The 21,213-nt window shown below is 53.6% G+C and overlaps 5 protein-coding genes across 5 annotated transcripts; 1 reads left to right on the top strand and 4 right to left on the bottom strand.

Moving 5' to 3' along the window:
* Positions 1-386: 386 nt before the first annotated feature.
* Positions 387-1,235, bottom strand: AYO20_02505 (hypothetical protein; the record flags this gene model as incomplete). Its single annotated transcript, XM_022640809.1, has 1 exon — positions 387-1,235. One exon carries the CDS (start codon positions 1,233-1,235, stop codon positions 387-389), a length of 849 nt encoding a protein of 282 aa, XP_022503065.1.
* A 2,278-nt stretch (positions 1,236-3,513) lies between these two features.
* AYO20_02504 (hypothetical protein) lies at positions 3,514-7,029 on the bottom strand (the record flags this gene model as incomplete). Its single annotated transcript, XM_022640808.1, has 1 exon — positions 3,514-7,029. The coding sequence occupies one exon, from the start codon at positions 7,027-7,029 to the stop codon at positions 3,514-3,516; it is 3,516 nt and encodes a 1,171-aa protein (XP_022503064.1).
* A 1,397-nt stretch (positions 7,030-8,426) lies between these two features.
* AYO20_02503 (hypothetical protein) lies at positions 8,427-11,547 on the top strand (the record flags this gene model as incomplete). Its single annotated transcript, XM_022640807.1, has 5 exons — positions 8,427-8,429; positions 8,485-8,531; positions 8,583-8,844; positions 8,909-8,983; positions 9,043-11,547. The coding sequence occupies 5 exons, from the start codon at positions 8,427-8,429 to the stop codon at positions 11,545-11,547; spliced, it is 2,892 nt and encodes a 963-aa protein (XP_022503063.1).
* Positions 11,548-15,456: 3,909 nt separating this feature from the next.
* On the bottom strand, positions 15,457-17,187 carry AYO20_02502 (hypothetical protein; the record flags this gene model as incomplete). Its single annotated transcript, XM_022640806.1, has 3 exons — positions 15,457-15,833; positions 15,888-16,577; positions 16,701-17,187. 3 exons carry the CDS (start codon positions 17,185-17,187, stop codon positions 15,457-15,459), a joined length of 1,554 nt encoding a protein of 517 aa, XP_022503062.1.
* A 2,072-nt stretch (positions 17,188-19,259) lies between these two features.
* Positions 19,260-20,809, bottom strand: AYO20_02501 (hypothetical protein; the record flags this gene model as incomplete). The annotated part of the gene is made up of 2 exons (XM_022640805.1): positions 19,260-20,213; positions 20,267-20,809. 2 exons carry the CDS (start codon positions 20,807-20,809, stop codon positions 19,260-19,262), a joined length of 1,497 nt encoding a protein of 498 aa, XP_022503061.1.
* Between the last annotated feature and the right edge of the window lie 404 nt (positions 20,810-21,213).

The raw sequence follows: 21,213 nt of genomic DNA, 5'->3' as shown, positions 1-21,213 counted from the left end.
GTTATCAAGTCACTTCTCGCACGAGGGGAACATTGATATGAAATCTTGGTGACATCTAGACCTCCTGCTGACCTCTCTCGGCCCGTAACCCATCGATATGGCCGGGATAAGCACACCCCGCACTTCAGCAACCCCAGAAGGGGAAAAACACACTCAAGAAGGACTTGGCTTGGATTAAGAGTGATATAATAGTAACTTGATCTACACGTTTTAGGGGGCCGGCTGCGAATCCAGCGCTGGAATTTCATAGGGTTTACTGGACCTCTATGCGTCGTGAGGCGTGTCCCAGGGCAGACGCCCACAGGGGACGGGAAATATCAACATTCCCACTGTAGACTAGACTAGACAAACAGATGCTCAATCAACACCAGTCATTTAGTTATCATTCACTTTTTCGCTATCGCGACATACGCCACAAAGTAGAGACCGCCGACACCACCATCCTCGGGATCCCTCTCGCGTGCGATCCTCAACATCTCCCCTCCCAGTCTCGCCTTTTCCTCGTCGCTCCACCCCTCCACAGCCGCAGGGTACGACCGGGCGACCATGTCGGGGTCGCGCAGGAACGGCTCTACCACCGCGTCCGTCCGTTTCTCCACGATGCGCACGTTCTCGGCCTTGAAGCCCGCGGCGACGAGGACGTCTCGCAGTGTTTCCTCCCGTGACCAGCGCTCCGCCCACGGGCTCGACAAGGTCTTCAGATCCGGCCGGATCGCCTCCTGCGCGGCTGCGATCGTGTCCATGATCCGCCGCTCTTTCCACGCCGTGACGACCGCGACGCCGCCGGGCTTCAGCGTGCGGTGGATGTGGTCCGCCCCCTTCTGCGGATCGGGCAGGAAAAAGATGCCAAAGTTGGTGATGCTCAGGTCGAACGTGCCGTCTGCAAACGTGAGGTCCTGGCTGTCCATGACCGAGATGTCCACGTTCTGCCACTGCTGTTGCGTCGCTTTGTTCTGCATCACTTGGGTGACGGACGGCACAAAGTCTGTGGCGTGGATCTTCCTCGGGTAGATCCCCCGCTGGGCAGAAACCTGCTGCAGGTATTCGGTGACGAGACCTGTGCCGCAGGCGTTGTCGTGGATCACCATGTCCGCACTGGGCGGCTCAATCAGTTCTCGTAAGGTGTAGCGTGCGATGTCGCCCGTCATGAGGCCGATTAGATTATCATATTTGGACGAGAGCTGATCGAAGTGGCCCGAAGGGTTAAAGTCGCTGGGATTGGGCTTCTGGTCCATGATAGTTTGTGGTGGTTTGCGTCCAGACTCTAGTATGTGAACTGTCAGAGGGAGCAAACCTGTTGTCTATCTGCGGGTAGATGTTGGTATAAGTGTCGAAGGTATTCAGCAATAGCTCTGGCATCGGCAAATCGGTTATTCAACATAAAAATCGATATACTCGTATTATGTGATCCCCGCCTGGTCTGTATTGCCGAGCCATTACGGACTTCAGCGCGAGAGCGGCCCGCAGAGATCAACAAGCTTCCTCGCTTTAATGCGTATAGGGGGCGGTAGGAGCAGCGTGAGCTTGGATAAAGAATATGTTGAAAGATTGATATATGGTGATGTATAGACCACTTTGCGGATGACTTGCTCCCCATCTCTATAAGATGAGATAGGGTAAAGAGCAGTTGAGTGATAGTAGAGATAATCAAGACCACCAAATGTATGTCTCATCAGAAAGTTATTTTATGGTCCTCTCATTATCGAAAGAGTCATCTCGAAGTCAAGGTCATCAACGGAAAGTGAAAGCAAGGTGGGGTTAATGTGTAGTTTCTAAGGTGTAGGACACGAATAGATGGGAATCGGTTACTACGAATGGTATACCAAGCCTGCCAGGATGCTCGCATTTCTCCCCACCAACATCGACCTACATACATCTTGAATCCTTGAGCATATTCGTCAAACGTCGAACTCAGATGACTTTTCAACTTTGTTCACCAGTGGCTGACTCGATGGTGGTCCATTTGAGAGTGCTTCCAATGCTTTCAGTTTGGAATGTGTCTCACTTTGATGCGTGAGGTCTCCTGGACATGTGAGCTTTTCAGCCTGGAAGTCGGAGAGACAAGCCTTGCAGTCCTGGAGCAGGTCTTGGATAGTGTTTTCGTCAAAGAGCCCTATGGGCTTCACGGGAATATGACTGAATTATTCCATCTCTTACGTGATGTAATATGGACTTACAGTGGTCAGTAGATGAATGGAAGGAAGAACAGAGGTCAAGATGATATCAACAGGTGAGAAGGGCGAGGACTTTCACCATGGAATGCTAGCAGTAGGTGTCTTCAGCCTTTCTACTTCACTTCACATCACTTCAAACCTCATTTACTTCACACCTCCTTCAACTTACACTTCATTTTACCCCATCGAGCCCATCGACCGATGCGTTGTGGGTAACCAGTTGGTAACCCAGTGATCAACAGAACCGAGAGAGCTTCATTCAAAACAGGATCAAACTTTCAGTCACACCTCTATCCCTGCAGAGACTCTCAACCTCAGCCTCAACATCGCTCCATTTGCTTCCGACGTTATCGATATTTTTCGGAATGGACAATACAAGCGGCATGGAAGCAAGCATGACAGATCATCGAGAGACCCAGGGTTCTGACATTTCGAAGTCAAAGCTTACCTCTGACAGTGTGGACACGATCACGGCCTCGAATGAACATGCTGCCCCTGCCGTTCACGACGATGAGCATCAGACGGGGGGAAATACTGAACAGAACGAAAGCGAAAGGGGGAAAAGTGGGTTCCGGATCAGCCAGTCCGAAGCCCAAGAGGGCCAAGTTAATGGCGCAGGATGAGATGTCAGAAGAGGAAGCGGAAACAATGGAACATATGCGGACCGTCGGGAAGGCCGAATGGGATGCCCTCGGAAGGAGAGCACGATACAGAATGGAGGTAGTACTTGCAAAATACGTATGTCAATCCACAACGACGATGCTACAAGGCATCAGTATCATCAGAATGAAAGAATGGACTTCTATCGAAAGCGGACAAAGGCCGCGAAGCATCATGACCAGACAGCACCAACAACCTCAGACATCTAAGACTCTGAATTCAGACGTGTCGAGCTGTGAGAGATATAGCAACGCTCTGCTCTATCTAACAGAGAACCGTATTAAGCAATCACTCAACCAAAGGCCATCATCAGTCCTCTAATCTCACTGCCGGAAAACAAAAATCCCTGAAATTGTAATTGTACAAGACATACATGTACGAGTATGACCAACATCGTATCGTGTCGTCAACCATCAAGGCAAGAAGCAAAGTCATAGCGCGCAGGGCAATCTTCATCCATAGAAAACTGGCATGTTCAACGACTCGCGCTCAAACCCTCCGTGTCCCAGCCGGCTGTCCTCCTCATAAATAGTCCGGAACTTTTAGTCTCCCAAAGCAAGTATCCCCGATGCTCCAAATCCAAGTTCATTCCCCAGCGACCTGTGCTAAATTGATTCCCTCTAGTGTACCGATGTTGTCCAACTTCAGAGGGCATTAGATCCCGCAGCATTCACCATCATTAAACGCACTCCCACTCTCCCCAAACACACCACCTGGCACTCCGATCCGCAAGGACCAGGCCTCTCCAGATGCCCCTTTCTTGGACTTTGACGGCGGTCTCCCAGAAGCTTCCCAGAACTTCACCATCCACTTCCTTCAGGCTGGCAGGCTGCGGTATCCCCTCGTGCTTACGGTTCAACCTGATGATTTTGCCGCCGGGAGATTGGATCGCCAGTTTCGCCGGCTTGTCCTTGACTTTAACACTAGCCGCATTGTTGGCGTTGTTGCCGTAGGTATAGTCGCTGGGATTGGAACCGGTCGTACTGCTAGTCATGCTCATTGCGCTAGCAGGGCGTCCAAGTGGGTTGGGACTGACAGGGCGGACCTCAAAGCCGTTCTGTTCGTTCGCCGGCGTAGATGCTATCGACGAGGGGTGTTGCCGCACGCAAAAGACATATGTCTCTCCGGCCCCAAGGCGATAGCATTGCGGTTGCACGACATAGAGATCTTGTCGTGTGGCATGCGGTGTAGGATGCCTCATGACAAACTCATAGCTTGGGTTCTCGCCCGAGTGGTAGAGAGGTACTGCAAGAGCCAGGGGATGCACGATATCCCTCGAAGAAAGCATCAGACCTTTCTTCCCAGCGTAGACCTTGACGTAGGCGAACCCTTCGTCCCCTGGCAAGATTGCCTTGATCACATATCGCTTCTGCGCCATGTCCGCGTTAGGCACTGTGCGGTACCAGCTGGGTTGTGCAAGAGCACGTTTCTTCGTTAGGTGGTCGGCGTCTTCATAGACATCGCCGTCTTGGTCGCAGAGGTATCTCCTGGCTTCCACTTCTGCCACAATTTCAACATCGGGAGGGACATTGATGCTGAATGTGCACATTTCTAGGCCGTCCAGTCTAATGATACTTGTGTCATAAGCGTGCATCGACAAGCCCTGCCGAAAGAACGGTGGGCCTGTTCCAGGTAGGGCTAGAAGCACGTCAGGACTGATGCTGGGAATCATGTGTTGCTGGAGTTCATCAACGGGAACATGCGTCCAGCATAACTCGCTCGGTCGCGTCAAGAAATACCATGCTTCGGCGATACTGGTGCTGATGCTGGAATATAATGCTCTTTTCGGGTTCGTCGGGCTAGCCAGACTGGCGTCTATCATTCTCCATTCTCCATCGACGAGTACGGCGTTCCAGAAGTGGTTTGGTCGAGCAATCGCGTCCAAGTCCAGTTCTTCGCCAGGTGATTTCAGATAACCGTGCACGACTTCGGCGTGTATGCCGATGGCAGTGCACATCTCAAGCACAACCTCTGCGACTTCTTTGCTGCTTCCCCGTTTGCTTTGAATGACCCTTCTAGTATCGGCTGCCTGGTTGAAAGAGTAGCTGTCAAAATGATCTTCTTCCCAGCTAATTCTCTCGGCGCACCAAATAAATATCGCTCGTAATCTTTGTACGCCACTTCGATATGGACGGCAGATGAAACCCGTCGCGAGGCCTCCTGCCGTTATGCTGCTAGGAATGCTTGTGATGAACCGAGCGGCCTTGTCCACCTGGCTGAAACTTGGATTGCTGAGCTGGAACGGCGAATACACAGGTTGTCCATCGGCGTCTTCGTCTCCTTGGAGATTCTCGTAGAGTTCTTCGACTGGACAGATAACAGGCTGATCCAGCATCTGACATCGATCGGCTCGCTCTTGGCGTTCTGATGGTCCTGGCGTGTTTGATCGATTGACGTCGCGGCGAGTGAGAATATATGAGCCAGAGGCTCCGCTGACTAGGCCCATCTCTTTGGCAGCATCCCTCCCAAATGTACTGTGCGACTGAGTAGTGGCAACTGGCGCATTGAATGCGGTTCCGCCAGCGATACCCGTCATTTTTGTGGGCGACCCAGAGGTGCTTCCTGCTTGACTGGATGAGATAGTGCTTCTAGCGCTCGCAGCACCGGTCTTTGCACTGTCGATTAACTTCTTAAAGAACCCTGGCTTTTTGGCTTTGGGAGTCGTGAATCCCCCCAACCCACCATTTGCACCTCGACTCGCATCTTCCCAGCCGATCGCTGACTTTGCCCCTTGTCTGGTGTCATGGTTCACATGAAAAGATGTTCCTGTATTTGGCGTCTTTGGTCGTGTCTCCATTTGGGTCCATTGCTCATCCCTGGTGCCCGTGCTAGTCATCGGTCTAGCCATACGGTCCCGAAGACTGCCCATTCTCTTCCTTGCCAGACTTCCCGCACTTGTAGCACTAAATGCACCAGCAGAATACCCGCTCATAATGCTTTGAGAAGTCATGGCTGTTTGGCGCGAAAAGTTGGTCCCGGTGCTTGCAGAACTTTGTGCTCCGCTACTGGAGCTGCTGTTGTTGGTCAAGTTCGTTTTCTGCGTAAGGGCTCTTGAAAGGGTACCATCACCGACATCTATAGCGGATTTCCTTCTTCGCATCGATAGTCGACGAGCTGCCTTGGCAGAGTTTGCCCACGGCGAATTCTTGGGCGGTGGTTCCGGAGGGTCACTGTCTGGTGCATCCAAGTCCTGCCCTTCTCGAGCTTGTTGCATGCGGCGCAGTCGACTCTCCATTCTCTGGACGTAGTTCTCTAATCGAGGTGGACCATCTTGAAACCGATCTGGGCTGTTGTGGCGACTACTATAGTTGATGGGTCCTTCGGAGAAAGTGCTGCCTCCAGCACCGAGGCCTAGACTGGTAAGTGGGCGGGGACCTGGACGAGCATCAGATCGACGAAAGTCGTCGAACGCCTCGGGGGACCAGGGATTGAATGGCTTCTCCTGCTGGACAGAATCGTTTCTTACTAACGTCATATCCTCGAGAGAGGACATGACATCGTCCATGGCACTCCGAATCATTGGGGGAGTGTGTCCGTTGACTGAGGGTGGTGCTGGGGAAGGAGTGCGGCAGAATGTCTGGTATCGATCATTCATGTCGAATGCTTGTGGTGCAGGTGAGGCAGCTCTGCCTCCAATGATCCGGTGGGGTGGTGGAGGCGGCGGGGGTGAAGAGCCGATTTCATGATGTGGCAGGGGAGATGGTGATCTTGAAGGGGCCCTGGACGGTGGTCTCTGCTGCCACAAGACCGTTGATGGAGGGTTTCGTGTATCGTACGTTTGCGGTGCCGGTGCAGAAATTGGTGCGGCTTGCTGAGGTAAAGGTGCGCTGTTGACTGAAGGAGATTTCGCATGTTTATAACCGCTAAACGGACGCCTCGACTTTGCCTTCTCCTTCTTTTCTTGCAGCGTCTTCTTGCTCCCACTGTTGCTCTTGTGTAAATCTCGCATGGGACTGGCTGACCGGCGGGTTGGGACGAAATCTTCCTCGAGCACAACCACGAAGTTCGAAGGGAACAGGCCCATCATTCTTCTGTCTCTGAGTAGTCTTCCCATCCACCACGAGCCGTCTCCTGCATTGAGGCATTCTATCAAATCGCCTTCGATGAACCCAAGGTCTCGGTCCGTTTCACCGCCCCAGGAATAGACTGCGCGGCACCAGCAAGGGAACTTCGTAGGGAGTAGAGGGGATGACATTGTGACCGAGTATCGCGCTCAATGTTGACGTCGCGGGGGTTCGAGTCGCATTGATCGGAGATGCCACAGCATCTGGTGTTTGCTGATTGAGAGTCGTGTTCAGGCACGACGTAAACATGCAATTGCTAACAAGTATAACAGAGATGTATCAACAGCGCGCTGCACAAAAGTCAGAGCAGCTTTGAGGACGACGACTGAGGAAGCGAGCTTCGGCTGCGCAGCCGGAATGATACGCAGTCGACTCAAAGCGCGCGGTGGTGATGATGGAGGAGGAGCCGTTGTCGCCGTTATTCAGTTGCCAAGCCCAAGATGTAAATAAACAGCGGCGGACAGAGGCCCGAAGTGCAAGAAGCACGTGATAAATGGAGCTCTGCAACAAACACGCCCAATCTGGTATAGTGGCAAGGCGGTCTCAGCCTCGCCGTCCATTATGCGCCTCTCCATTCTATGCCACTGTTACGTATGCCCTTTTGCCACAGCCTCTGAATTTCAATGTCCAGCAATCGGGGCAAGAAAATGATTCCGTGAGGACACATATTGTGGTCAGGACGGCCGATATTCGTTGTTGGGCAGGCTATTGGGGCCTGTCATTTGAACCAAGGAGTCATTTCAAATGCGCTGCTTGGCCGCGAAGGTAAAGTTTATCATCATCATCATCATATTCCCCAGCCACCTGTTGCAGGAAAGGGAACTCTCCGATCTCTTATGATCAGACTATTGCTGTTACTTCCCATAAATATGAACTCTCTTGCCCACGGTGATCGGCACTGTCTCTGTGCAATCAGCCGTCGCCTTTCTCGTATTCAAGAGCCCAGACCTAGACTGACCCCATCGGTTCACGAGCAGGCAGCCAATCAAACCGGCCCAATCTACCCGGGGACTCTGGGTCGGCTGACCTTTGGTTGAGCTTCTCGCCTACTTTGGATGAAGATCAAAGACGAGACAAGGCGCTCGTCGCAGAAGCGTCTCCTTCCGGCTTCTGCGGCATCACCAAAAGGTGGTCAGTTTGCAGTTGCCCAAAAAACTCAATCTGATGCCTTCCGTGGGCTTCAGCCGCCCGTTCAAGATGTACTCCCTTCGCCCTCCTGCTGGGACTAGAAATTCTATCATCTGCGCCCAGCCAATCGCTTTTTTCTTTCCCCAGGGCTCAGAGCCTTTCGGTTGGTGCTTGCCGTCTGTATACGAGGGCAGTCCGCCTTGGATGTACAAGGCGACTCGCTGGCAGGACTTGGCAGCATAAAGAAGGGCGAATTGAGTTTATAGCTGCAGCCTGATAACCATCGTTCGATCTCGTGCTCCCACGTTGGTCTCTCTACCATTTTTTCTTTTCCGGTTTTCGAGTCTGTTGAGCCTGGTATCCTGCTTCCAGGACCGATCGCCGCTATTCTACTTTGAAAATGGTAAGTGCTTCGTTATTGAGTCGCCATTGGCTCTGAGTGCTGAATATAGCACCAGGGCACCCACGCACAAGGCTGGTGGAACGGAGAACAATCCGAGGAGAGGTAAGGTATCGATCCAGCCCTTGGCCGTTCTTCAATGTTCATCGTCTCCAGTTACCCTTTATCGGCGCATCAGTCATACGGACAACGACAGCGAAGTTCCAGACCGACAGAATACAATCCATATTTCTATGCCCAGTCCGGTGAGGCGCCAAATGACTACGCGATTCATAGCCCTCCTCCCGCCCGACATAATCCCATACGCATATCAAGACGTCCTACCACAGGTCGAGAACCGCGCTCTCCCTACGAAGCATTGCCGACTGGGGACTACGCCCTCCCTCCTGTCAACGATGCTGTGCTAGATTCTCACGTTGTACGGTCCATTGCCCCTATTTTCGTTTTGTTGTCGAACGCCTCCTAAGACTAAATGCCTTTAGTACGACATGAACGACTATTACAATCCGCCCGCATACCATCATTCCGACGGCGCCGTACCCTCCACGAATAACGTGGTAAGTTCATCCTGTCAATACCTCTCCAATACAAGGGGTGGGTTAACGAGTTCAAATAGTCCATCAACGACGGCGCCTCCCTCAACAACGACTTTGCAGCTCCTCTCACCACGCAGCAAAAGTTCAACGAGGACGACTACGAAGTGCACGGTGTGAAAGAGCCAGACGACAACCCCTACCGGTTCGACGCCGACTCGAAGCTCAACCGACTCTCAAACAACCTGCACCTCAAGCGCGTCTTTTACTGGCTCGACCCGAAATTCTTCCACGAGCGCGCCTGGTTCAGCTGGACGTCTCCCCACTCCTACCAGCTCCCCGGCCACTACTACCGATCTGCGAGTGGTGGACGGCTCAGCGTCTACAGGCACAGAGACGTCTTTCGGCGAAAGTACGCCGGTTTGAACGACGATCGGTACCTCAACCCGCTGGACGGGAGGGTGGAAAAGCTGTGTGTCCAGACGGTGAACGAGCTCTACGACGCGGACAACGAGACGACCTGGCGGCGGACGTATATCGAGAACGTCAGCCCCTGGCTCATCCGCCTGGCCTACTGGCCCTACTCGCACATGCCGGTCCCAAGCTCGAGTTCCGATCTTGCTTACGGCCTTCGCGAATCGTCCTCTAGGGATATCGGCGCGTGGGAACAAGAACAATGGCTCCACGTCGGCCTGCGTTGGCTTCCTACATGCATCGGCCTGCTTGTGCTGATGATCTTCCCGACCGACGTGCAAGGCCAAGTGCGCAACAACGGCAATTACGATCCCGTGCCATATCGATACTGGTCCTACCCTCTGTCCGCGCGCAACTTTCGCGAGAACAAGGGCCAGACGCCCGACCCCAGATTCCTTGGGACGACAAACGACTTCCGACTCTCCGAGAGATGTCTGCGACCGCGTCTTTTGTGTTTCCTGGACCGCATGACCGAGAGCAACCCCAGAGGCTGTCTCGACCCGCAAGTTTGGATCGACGAGCACGGCGGGTGTGTTGAGCCAACGTACATCTTCATTTCCTACACGGCCGAGAACCAATTCGAGCGGAGATGTGCCGACGCCAGGAAAGACATCCAGAGCACTGGTTCTTCGTACTGCAACTGTCTCCAATGCCGGGACGCGGCCTCTGATGCCGACGCCCTCCACAGAATCGCGCGTGAGGCGGCCAAAAGTGCCAACGTGGCCGCGTACTGGACCGACCAATGCTGCATGTCGACCGACAAGGTTGAGCTGCAGGAAGATGTCTACCGCATCAGCGATGTCGTCCGCGGCGCGGCAAAGATCGTCATCGTCGTCGGGCGGACAGGTCGGGACCGTCTCCCGCCCTCGGTCACCACGCTGGACCTGCTGAGGGAATGGGGCACGCGAATGTGGACGTGGCCCGAGGTTCTGCTGGGTCCTGCAGGGGAGAAGATCCAAGTATACACGCGAGGGGGAGACGTGCGTGCTCCGCTGGAGATATCCAAGATGGAGTTCCCTGCCCAGGTCTGGGACGACGGCGACGTGGCGAGACAGCTGATCGACAACTACGAGGGCTCACTGGCCTTGAGTCGGCTGGAGCTCGTCGTCCTGGCACTGGAATGCCTCAAACGACGCGTGGAACGAGGGACGACAAAATACCTCGAAGGAGACCTGTCCTATGCACTGATGGGCCTGCTGAGACAACGGCCAAAGGTCAGCCAGACAGACTCTGCCTTTCAGGCCTTTGCGCGCCTTTCGTTGGCAAACGACAGTGACCGTCTGCTGGAGAGGATGATATGCCTTCTTCCACTGGGGGACCGTACCGACTCTCTACCCCATAGCGAATACTACAACCACAACGCAGGAACGGCGATCGGTGATGGAACGAGACCAGTCGACGAGGAAAGCCGAAAGAGACATGACTGGACAAACCTCGACGACTACTGGGGCGCCAAACTCTGGGACATCGAACCTAACTGCCAGGTCGCAGGCATCGGCAAGGACGACACTGTGATCCTCGACGGCACGTACGGTGCTACGATCCACTGGGACAAATTCCAGCGGGTCGCCATCACCACACGAGAGACGTGGTCGCGCATGCTAGCCCGGTACTTTGTGCGCGGCACGCCGGCGTGGTTCTTCACTGGCGTCCTCACCGTGGCGCTCTCGACAAATAACCCTACGGGCAAGGCGATAGGGGCGCTCTTCCTGATCGTCGCGTTGATCACCATCCTCCTCTCCCCGATGCTGATCCTACATGTCTATGGAGGCAAGGTCTGGAACACCCAGCCGTGGCTGTTCGGATTTGAGGGACACATGTCTCTGCGCAAGATTGAGATGAAGATCTTTGGGTTTCCTTCAGACCGGCTCTCGTGGGCACCTTATGCCAGCAACATGTCCCATCATCGGGTCAACAGTGAATTCTTGGATGACGAGTGCGAGGGCATAGATCCTCTGCTCGCCGGCGAGAATGAGGGAGATGGTGCGCGAACGGTGTCGACGACGGGGGAGAAGCTGAGACTCTTCACCCTGGTCGACACGAATACTATGTATGTGCCCGTCTTTGGTATAATCCGGCTGAATTTTCCCTCGAGCAGCTCTAACCTGGCATAATAGGACTGTAACCACATTTCGTGCTGCGCGACCGCCCACCGTTGCCCTCCTCTGCGGCTCAGAAGGAGGCATGCAGCGCGCGGTGATGTGCTCGTATGACTGGACTAATCAGTGTCTGTGGCGAGAGACTGTACTTCGCATGGAGACAGCGGCGCTCCAAAAGATGCCCAGGATCGGGAGGGTCAGGTTTGGATTGAGGCGAAGGGAGGTCGAGCTGGGAAGGAGTTTTCTGCAGCCTCCTGACTGAGACTCGACTGACAAAGACACGAGAGCTCTCTTCGTCGAGATATCGCCCCAGACGCGGACAAGTACGGCCGTAAGAAAGGCAGACCACGTTGACGACAGTGTGACCGTGATGCCAATACTCCTGGCTGGGCAGATATGAGGCTGGAGGACCACTGTTTCCCAACAACGCGACCGCCCTGTATCGCGAAGGGGGACATACCCGAGTCCATCAGCTGATATCTTCAGACGGTGGAGATGGAAGTGCCTTGGCCTTCTGGCGCAATAGCCTCCCCCAAAGACGCATCTCGTGGCGCCTGGGAAGGACAGCATCTCCACATCCACGATCCTCAGCGCGGACACACGAACTCTGAGGAGGACATATGACAGCCTGGTCCTGAGCAACCTACCTTCTCAAGGGCCACAAGGAGCAGATTGTGCGGTGCCGGCCTCCTGGGAGTGCTTGTGAGGGTGGTCTATGACAACCACCACCTTAACCTCCACCTTCCAACAAACCTCATAGAGATAGTTCTCCCAACATCAGCCTCCGGATAGTGCTGGGGCAGGCGAAGATCTTGGGAGAAGCTCATCCGAAGCATCACAGGCAGACGAGCCTACCAGCTCCGACCCCCTGCCAAAGTACAGGTATACCTCCGAGAGGAGCCGTCTAGGTTCTACGTCTCGGCGACGGACAGATGACCAGGTCCTCGTCGGCAATCTCTGACTCGGGCAAGGGCTATGCGTGCGAACCGCCTCTTCTCAGCCACCACCTGTCCACCGTCTTCTCCGGAGGCGCTGGCTGAGTGAGGTGCTCGGCGAAAATGACCACCCCTTCCACCGGCATCGAACCGTGATACGAGAGTACCCGCATACCTCGTTTCCGCAGACATACATACATACCTACCTACCTGCAGACGCACTTGGTATACCAAAGGGGGTAAGTGCACCAATGGACTCGTAGTTGCGCCGGGTTAGGGCGGTTGGGAAGTCCAAAGTCTAGGTCCGGGTCTAGGTCTGGGCTAACCAACCATCCACCCGCCTGGGCAACGAACATGATTTTTCTCATGCACGACAGATGACTCGGATTCCAGAAGATCAGACCCCAGCCTATGCCAACTTCTGGGGGGGTTTGTCCAGGGTGAGCTGAGGCAGGGGGTTACTTGTATCGGGTACTCTACCTACGAGTAGTCCTGGGCAGGGGCAAAGCGAGCATTGGCAGTGGCAATTGTCCGGGCAGTGGTACATGTTTGCCTCCGGCGCCCTCTCAGGCCTCTTTACTGGGACAAGCCACGATTCGGAGAAGGATTCCCAACGAGAGTACTCCGTAGTAATAGTACAAACAGACCCCGTTTCCCCAATAAATAATGAACCGACCAAAAGTTCCCGACCGTGATCAAGTTCCAAGTTTGGCCTCAATGTAACTGCCGGATTTGGTGTCTCCCCTTGGTAAGACCTGAGTGGAGAAAGGCGACAAATGATATAGTATTCCGCGGTTTGGGCGATGACGATGGCGATAGCGATGGCTATTCAGCGGTAAACAGAAGTCTTGGATAACTAGATTTCGCCGACATTGAGAAAAAGAAAAGTGGAATACCGCGTGCTTGGTACACATTACCTCAACAGAAGCCGAGGCATCTATCTCGACCTGGCAAAGGGTTGGGTTGGCACTGCAGCTTTGATCCGATGCGCCTCGCAGGGTGGTGTCCAAGCAGGCAATCTTTTCGAAGCAAATGATCGCATTCCGGGAGAAGACCCCGAGATGCTTTTCTCGCCAAGGTCAATGCTTTCCGCTGCCATGAAAGCTAGAGGTCCCGCAGGACGATCCTCTCGACGGCCTTAGCGGTGGCTGCGGACAGACCGGGGCACCTGGGGTTCGCCCAACCAGGACTATGGGTACTTGTGCGGAATCAAGACAATGACCAGGTTGCGTGATGCCCTTGCTTGTTCAATGGAGGGGGGTTACACGTCGGGGTTGGTCCCGCTGCGGATGCGGAGGTTGAGAAACGTGGGGAAAAGCCACTCGACGGGACCCATAGAGTGTGGAAGCTGACGGGGATACCTCCAGATAGAGGATAGGCGTCTTCTTGGCCATTCCTTGGTCTCCTGAATGAGGGCAAATGGATCGTTAGGGCTCGTATCCTTCCCGGCGGGTGAGATTGGATCCTGACGGGCAGATGACGGGCTAGAACTAAATGTACAGAGGTAAAATTGACGCTTTTCAAAGGAAGAGAAACATCACTACTCGCATGTAGATCAGAGTATAGACTAGTCTGGCTGCCTTCTGCGGGCTCCATACCCGACCCCTTCTTTGGAGCTTGTTGGACGATGTCGAGTGTTGTGCAGACGAGTAAAGAGTCCTCGCTTCGCGCAAGCATGAGATCCGGATCCGGTGATGTTGCGATTGTCGTTCAATCTCTTGCTGGGGTTGAGCAGGCCACCCTCAGTACTGGGACCTCGCTTTCAATTGCATGCCTTGACGAGGGAGGGCGACTCGGCCAGCAAAGGGAAGTCGCTTCGCAGTGATCTCGAAGACTGCATCATCTGCAAAAGGTGACGAGGCGCATCTCTAGACACAGCGGTCTCCTAGCCTTGATATGAACACGACGATACTCTTCGAGTCCTTGTTTGTTGGTATCGTGCCCGGGCTATCGACTTGGGTCGTAGTGGTGGTGCAGACGTTCTCCTGATGCTCTATCTAGATATTCAATACTCGATACTCGAAACTCGATATATGATCTTCGATGTTAGATATATAAGATATCGAACTCCTACGAGTATATCAGGGCATCCACGAAGTTCCTGTTTCTACATCCCTAGCCCGTCGCTGACTCGTCTTCTCTTCTCTACACAGGACAATACGTCTGTCCTACTCGGTACAGCGAATACGTCTGGAAATCGCCGCCACACCATCAGACGGGGAAAACATCGACGAACGGGTCCTCAAAGGTCCATCCATAGCGCTGGTGCCTGCTGTGGGCGACGGACGGGATCGGCGAGTAAGTAAGCGATAGGATCCGTACTTGTGCCGGCATTCGAGTACCCGTGCTCGAATTCTGACAATGGCAAAGCGTCTTCCAATATTAGGTAGGGGTGGGTAGGTAGATTGCAGCCATGGCCAGGACTCGCGAAGAGGACTCGGTACAGGCACTTGTACTCCCGTGTGTATCTCATACCGAGGGCTCGCTACGCGTGCTCGGTAGATACCTACATACATACATACACACCTGTCCGACGGATATGGGAATCGGTTCCCTTGCCTCTGTCTGAGACTAGAGACCAGGACCACGAGTTTGCTGACTTCTCAAGTCTCTCTCTCTCTCACCTGGGTGTCACCTGCAGAATTGCCAGGGTTCATTCGGGAAAGCGGCCGCTTTGTGTCCCCCTGCCACGACTTATTGAGCACTTTGTTTTTTTCTGGAAACACTGTGCGAAGCAATAATGTATCTTTTAATAAAGTATATACTATCTTGTCAAAAGTTCCAAGGCGTTCCTCACGAGTCGAGTCCTGCCGTCGTCCGCGGAGGCGCGTCACGTGATTCTTGGCATTCCGCCCCTGCCGCTGGTATAGACGAGGTTGCGAACTGCTTTGTATTCTCTTCCCCTGTGAGAACAGCGTGAATTTCGTACATATTCCGAGGTAGCAGTGGATATGGAGACTGCGGGGAGCCATTCAGTGGCGCGTTTCGCTCAGTAGGTGTAGCGGAATCCTGCGAGGCCTTCGATCACCTTGCCACCAGCAGCCGCTCGCTGGTTGGCCCGATAGAACTTGAAATCCAAAGCCAGGGTGATGAGGATGATCAGGGCGCTTGAGAGCATGCAGGTGAGGATGCCTGGGTGGTAATCGGGCTTGTCCTGCTCGCGGAAGACCGTACTTCCGATGATTCCTCCGACACCTCCCGCGCCGACCAACGTGGCCGAGCAGAGGGCTCTCTTCCATTGTCCACGGATGTTGTTCGCTTGCCAAGTGAGCACGCAGGGCACGTTGGCGTTGCACGCCGTTGTCGCGACAAAGACGCCGAAATAGCGAGCTGGGACGCTGTCCAGATAGCCGAGAAGAGGGAGGCCTGCGAGGAGGTATTAGGAGACGAACAAGAGTGCAGGGGCGACATCACACTTACCAATCAAGAGCAGGCAACCATTTGCAAGGATAAATGGCGATCGAAGATGCCACTTGTCGCCCAGGTAGGCGAAAAGATACATGACAATGGCCGCCAGGACGTATGGGGGCGCAATGAGGCACTGCGAAGCCGCGACACCGAATCCCATGCCGTCATTGAGAATAATAGGCAGGAAATACGCGATAGCATATGTGTTTGTCGTTGTAAGGCCAAAGAGCGCGGCGAAACCCCAGACCTTCAAGTCCAAAGCACACTTTAAATATTTGCCCAGTCTGAATTCCTCGGGGATGGCGTCATGGCGGTCCTTTTCGATCCGGGCAACGACGAAATCAACTTCTTTCTGGTTCAAGAATTTGATCCCAAAGGAGTTTGTGGCCTTTTCGGGGAAATCCACAATCAGGACGTAGGAGCCGATGGCCAGGACGCAGGTGAGGACACCCTGAAGGATGAAGATCCATCTCCAGCCCGCGATACCAGGGAGAATGCCCGATGGCGCATCCGGATCTGCTGCAGTTGGACCATAATGCTGACCCCACCATTTCGGACCGGAGCCGTGGTTCTTCAGTTGCGAGAAACCATAGGCGAGGATACCAGCGAAGGCGGACGCCATGGATCCGATGAGGTAGAAGACGGCATTGCGTTTCTGGAGTTCGTAACGAGGATACCAGCAGCTAAGGAGATAGGCACAGCCTAGAATAGCGTGGTCAGATCAAAATGGTCGAAAAATGATGGTGGTGGACTCGGGGTTCTTCTGCGTTGATAACTCATATTTCCCCAACTGAGAACCACCAACATTTTGTTTTTAGTACGTACCTGGGAAGAACCCAGCCTCAAAACAACCGAGAATCACTCGCAGACCAGTCAATTCGGTCCAGGTCTTGACAAAGCCGGCGGCACACATGGTCATGCCCCAGAGTAAGGTGATGGTGGGCAAGAACCTGCGAGGGCCGATTTTCCGCAGGACGACCGTTGCGGGAGGTTGCAGCAAGACGTAGGTGATGAAGAAGACAAGCACGAGGATTGAGTACCGGTTCTCGATGAGAACGAGATCCACTCCCATACCGGCGACGACGGCGATACCCGTGTTGGTACGATCCATCAGGGAGACGCAGTAGAGAAAACCCAACGTGAGCACGAGCCGTCTGTCAATACGCCACATGATCTTCTTCTGTTCTTCTGGGGTGAAGGCATTGATCCTGGCGTCGTTCAGCTTGTCCGAGTCAGCCGACACGCTGGTATCAGCACGCTCGAGTTCATTGATGTCGAAGTTTTTCTCGACAGGGACTGGGACGGCGGCCATGTTGGGTGTTTTGCAGGGGCAGCACAGAATGATAGGAGAGAGGGAGGGATTTCTGGGAAAGAGTGAGGGGGAAAAACTGAGTGAGCAGACTTCCTATGACGGGAACGCTGGATCCTTTATGCTCGAATATGCTCGATCCACGTTTGGATCAGGCAAAGAGGGATTGTGTGATATATTGACAAGACACTAAAGCGAGGTCCAGAGACCAAAACCAGCGTAGTCAAGTTCACTCCACCGGAGCACAGGATCGAAAATACCCTGGTCATGAATGCACAGCAGCAGGGATCAACCTGTCGTGTCGCCAAAAGCTGAACAGATGCCCAGGCTTTCGAGGTGCCACCTAAAAGAGGGTAGCCCCTAGAAGGAGTGTGCATTCGGGCGAGAAAACCAACCTACCAGGTGAGTGCCGGAAGTTGAAATGACCCCAGGTTTGGGGCGCTCCGGTGGAGTCCGGGGTATGGGTTTGTGGGCCGAAAGTGAGCTCCTTTGGCCAGAAGTATAGTAGGCTGTGCTTTAGTCAAGGTAATCGCCCGGTCCAGCCAGAACTGTTCCATCAGTGTCAATTTCCATCGACTGTGATTCCTGGCTTCTTGGAAGAGATATGTTGGTGGCATAAGATTTGAGGGCGTGGCACACGCCATTACTGGCACCCGAACGAATGATGGACGTTGCATCCACGCCTTCTAGGAGGTGTAGCAAGCACCAGATAGGGTTGAATACGGGTGCTTGACTTGCCCATCCGTGGCTGCTAGTCACTGGGCGAGCGTCACTTGTTGCCGCCAAAAGTCTTGGTGAGAGCTTGGAAACCCCACTGGGTAGATAACCAAACCCATCACCCATAGTCAGTCTGTCCGAGTAAGCTTCTCCAAACTCAGTCAGAATGTTTTTCCCTTCTCAGCCTGTCGGTTGCATGGACTGGCGTGACTTGGGGCTGTTCATCAACGGAAGCGAAAGCCCCTTGTTACCGGCACCACCAGCACATCCTGGCCTGACCTGTGCCCATGATCCAGTCGATCGACAAGCGATGGAACGTGGTGGCAACGTGTCCACGACCTGTGCGGAAAAGATTGCTGATTGTGCATCATTAGTATGGTCTTGGCCTACCCGTTTTCTCGTAATCGTGAGGCTGGTCATGCCTGAAGCTGGTGGTGTACAGAACCGCGGGAATCCGCATTGAGAGGGGTGGCAACTGCGGGCTCTCCGGGCAGTGGAGCAACTCAGGTTGACCTTTTGCTCGTGTTTGTGGGAGAGGATCCCACAGCCAAGAATATGCATCGGTCGAAAACGGCCATCATCCCCGTACAAGAATTTGGAATGATCATAGCAGGCACCGAAATGCCTAGGCATCTGGCAGACTCGACCTTGAGAATGCGGGGAGAAGTCATAACCGCGGTAGTATGGTCGGTGTATCGAGCAAGTTGGTGGCTGGCGTGACGTTGGTTCTTCCCCAACTCGCGAAGAGGAGTCTGAAACATGAAGCCTCCAAAAACCCCAGGGCGCCTGACGCGAGGGTTGGCGATAACGGCTGCTGCTGGATTGGAGTTGTCAACAACTCAATGACCTGCCGAGATTTGTTCCCGGTCGGTGCTGGGCAGGACACAAAGAACTGGGGCTCGGAGGATTTTTGAGTACGGAAGCCCCTGTCTGATTAGCAAAGGTCGCATATTTCGTCCCGGGGCGACACTGTCCAGCGTCAATCATGGTCGGCAGCCCGCATGATGAGATCTGAGGTATTGGCGACGATAGATTGTAGGGATCTCGAGGTAGGAGAGAAGAAGAGGTCAGAAGGGAGCAGATGAGCTTAATATCTAGAGCAAAGCGTGTGCACAAAGAAATTCGATTATTCAACACAAACACACAATACGCTTGCTAATGAGCCGCCTTAACCGAATAACCACGGCGAAGTGACCCTCGGAATGAATCAAGAGCCCAAAAGGGTGATTCCGAAGTCGGTGTTCTGAATACCGTGACACCCCATGGGGAGTGTCGCTGTTCTAACGGTGTGGGCCTTGGCGCTATATTTGACCAATAAGAGCTACGGGGGTTTGACCATCGACTTTAAAACAGCCAGATTAAAATTTGTCCTTCTTTGTCCCTTGTCCACAAAGAAACAGCTCTGCAGGATCAATCCTCCCATCCCCCAAAGCCTTGACGACCTTCATCAAATCATAGCAGGCAAGCTCCGAGACAAAGCTATCCTGGTGATAGTCCTGATGTCCTTGCACAAACTGTCGCATCCAGCTCGCCGGTGTGAGCATTTCCCCCGTGGCCCTTTTTCGAATGATGTCCAGGTACTTGTCTATCGTCCGTCTATCATCACCGGAGACACTCTCAAAGACCTCTAGAATGTAGGACTGCACGAGTGGAATAATGCCCGGGAAGGAGTGACCCTTTGAATTTTGCAAGCTCAGAGATCCATTCATGATCTCTGTCATGGTCATGAGTGTATATTCTTGGTCTGGATTTTCTGATCCCGGCGCTTCTTCATCTAATGTCGCCCGCCCCACCTTCAGACGGAAGAAGAATTTCTGCTCGCGGACCGCATTTCGCGTGTGTGCTCTCTCCATGTTCTCTGCGACCTTATCTATGGGGATGTAGAAGTTGAGCCCGTAGTGCAAAATAGTGCGGGCGACCAAGGTAACAAACACCGCGAACGCCGCATTTTCGACATCAGTCAATTGGACTTCCAGGGGTCGAAATTCAACTCGCCATCCTGCCGCACCGTCTTTAGAGGGCAGTTTGAAGTCGACATGCGGCCAGACTGCAGAGTGGAGAATCTCAAAGAGATCGAGGCTTTCGTGGGATCGGAGTTCGTTCTTTGTCAAGGCGATAGGATCGCGAGTAAGGATGTTGGCGTAGTGCGAAGCCAGCAGGGAATCCATGCTGCTGTGATGCTCGAGGTATCGCTTGATTGCTGGGTCAGCTTTAATCTCAGGTGAGTTGTAGGCCGGCTGAAGTTGCGAGTCGTCAGAGATGTACATTGCCGTCGATGACCAGCGTGCATGCAAGCCAGCGGGCTTGATAGTCTGCTTTCGTAGTCAGTCAATGAGCTCGAGCCGGCTTTTTAAAAGGGTAGTACATTTGAATGAAGCTCATTCGTAGTTCTATCATCCACCGCCGAAGCCGCCTGATTCCATCGAACGTCTGTATTCGTGAGAAATCCACGAAAGAAGGGTGACGCCGCCGACAATGCCATGAGAATGGGGCCCAGCGGAGATAATTGATCGTGCAGGTAACGTGCTTCCCGGAGGTTTCGCGCCTGCATCGTGACCTGGAGCCCGCAGAAACTCGGTCCGAATGCCATGCTATCGCCATATATAAAGTTCTCTGCTGAATTGTCGTGATTCTGTCTCGCATCGGCCTCTTGAGCATTGTTCTGGTGAGGAAATTGAAGCGACTCTTTCCATGGCCAGGGCGTGTTCTTGTCCCGGTAGATTGGTATCTTGACCCTGCATGGACGCCCTGCACGGCGCGCCGACATGTTATCGTGGATTGTACCGTAACGGTCATGTGTGCTGATCAATCCATCCGGAAGGAACTGTGATTGCAGCAAGAGTCCGTGAGTGGGCAGGGCAGGTTCCGTGTAGAGCCCTGGAGCACCCAGGCGTGGGAACCCTGGCATGGTGACGACCGCTTCTTCCGGCCCAAGGCATGCTTGTATCATTCGTCTCCTGATGATATCGCATGTCAGACGAAGTCTCCCGACGCCAGTCACGCTGTTCTCACCGTTTTCGCATGTTTTCTTCTACACTTAGCAAGCTCTCGATCCTGCTGCTATCATAAGGCTTCCCCGGTGTAGCCTCGACCATGAAGCTTCCAAATTCTGGCTGGAATTCCGGGGTGACCACTTGACCGCTGCTAGCTATCGTGAGATCTGATTGTACTCGAAGAAAGAAAAGAAGGGGAAGATACCTAGGAACCCTTGCAGCTGGACCAGTGTCATTAGTGCGCGTGTGTACACTTTCCAGCTTGTTGAGCACATATTCCTGTTTAAGGAGTAGATTTGCCCGCTTATTTGAATCATCA

Source organism: Fonsecaea nubica (assembly GCF_001646965.1).
Source record: "Fonsecaea nubica strain CBS 269.64 chromosome Unknown Scaff11, whole genome shotgun sequence".
NCBI classification, from domain to species: Eukaryota; Fungi; Ascomycota; class Eurotiomycetes; order Chaetothyriales; family Herpotrichiellaceae; genus Fonsecaea; species Fonsecaea nubica.
This window is presented reverse-complemented; position numbering and strand designations above follow the sequence as displayed.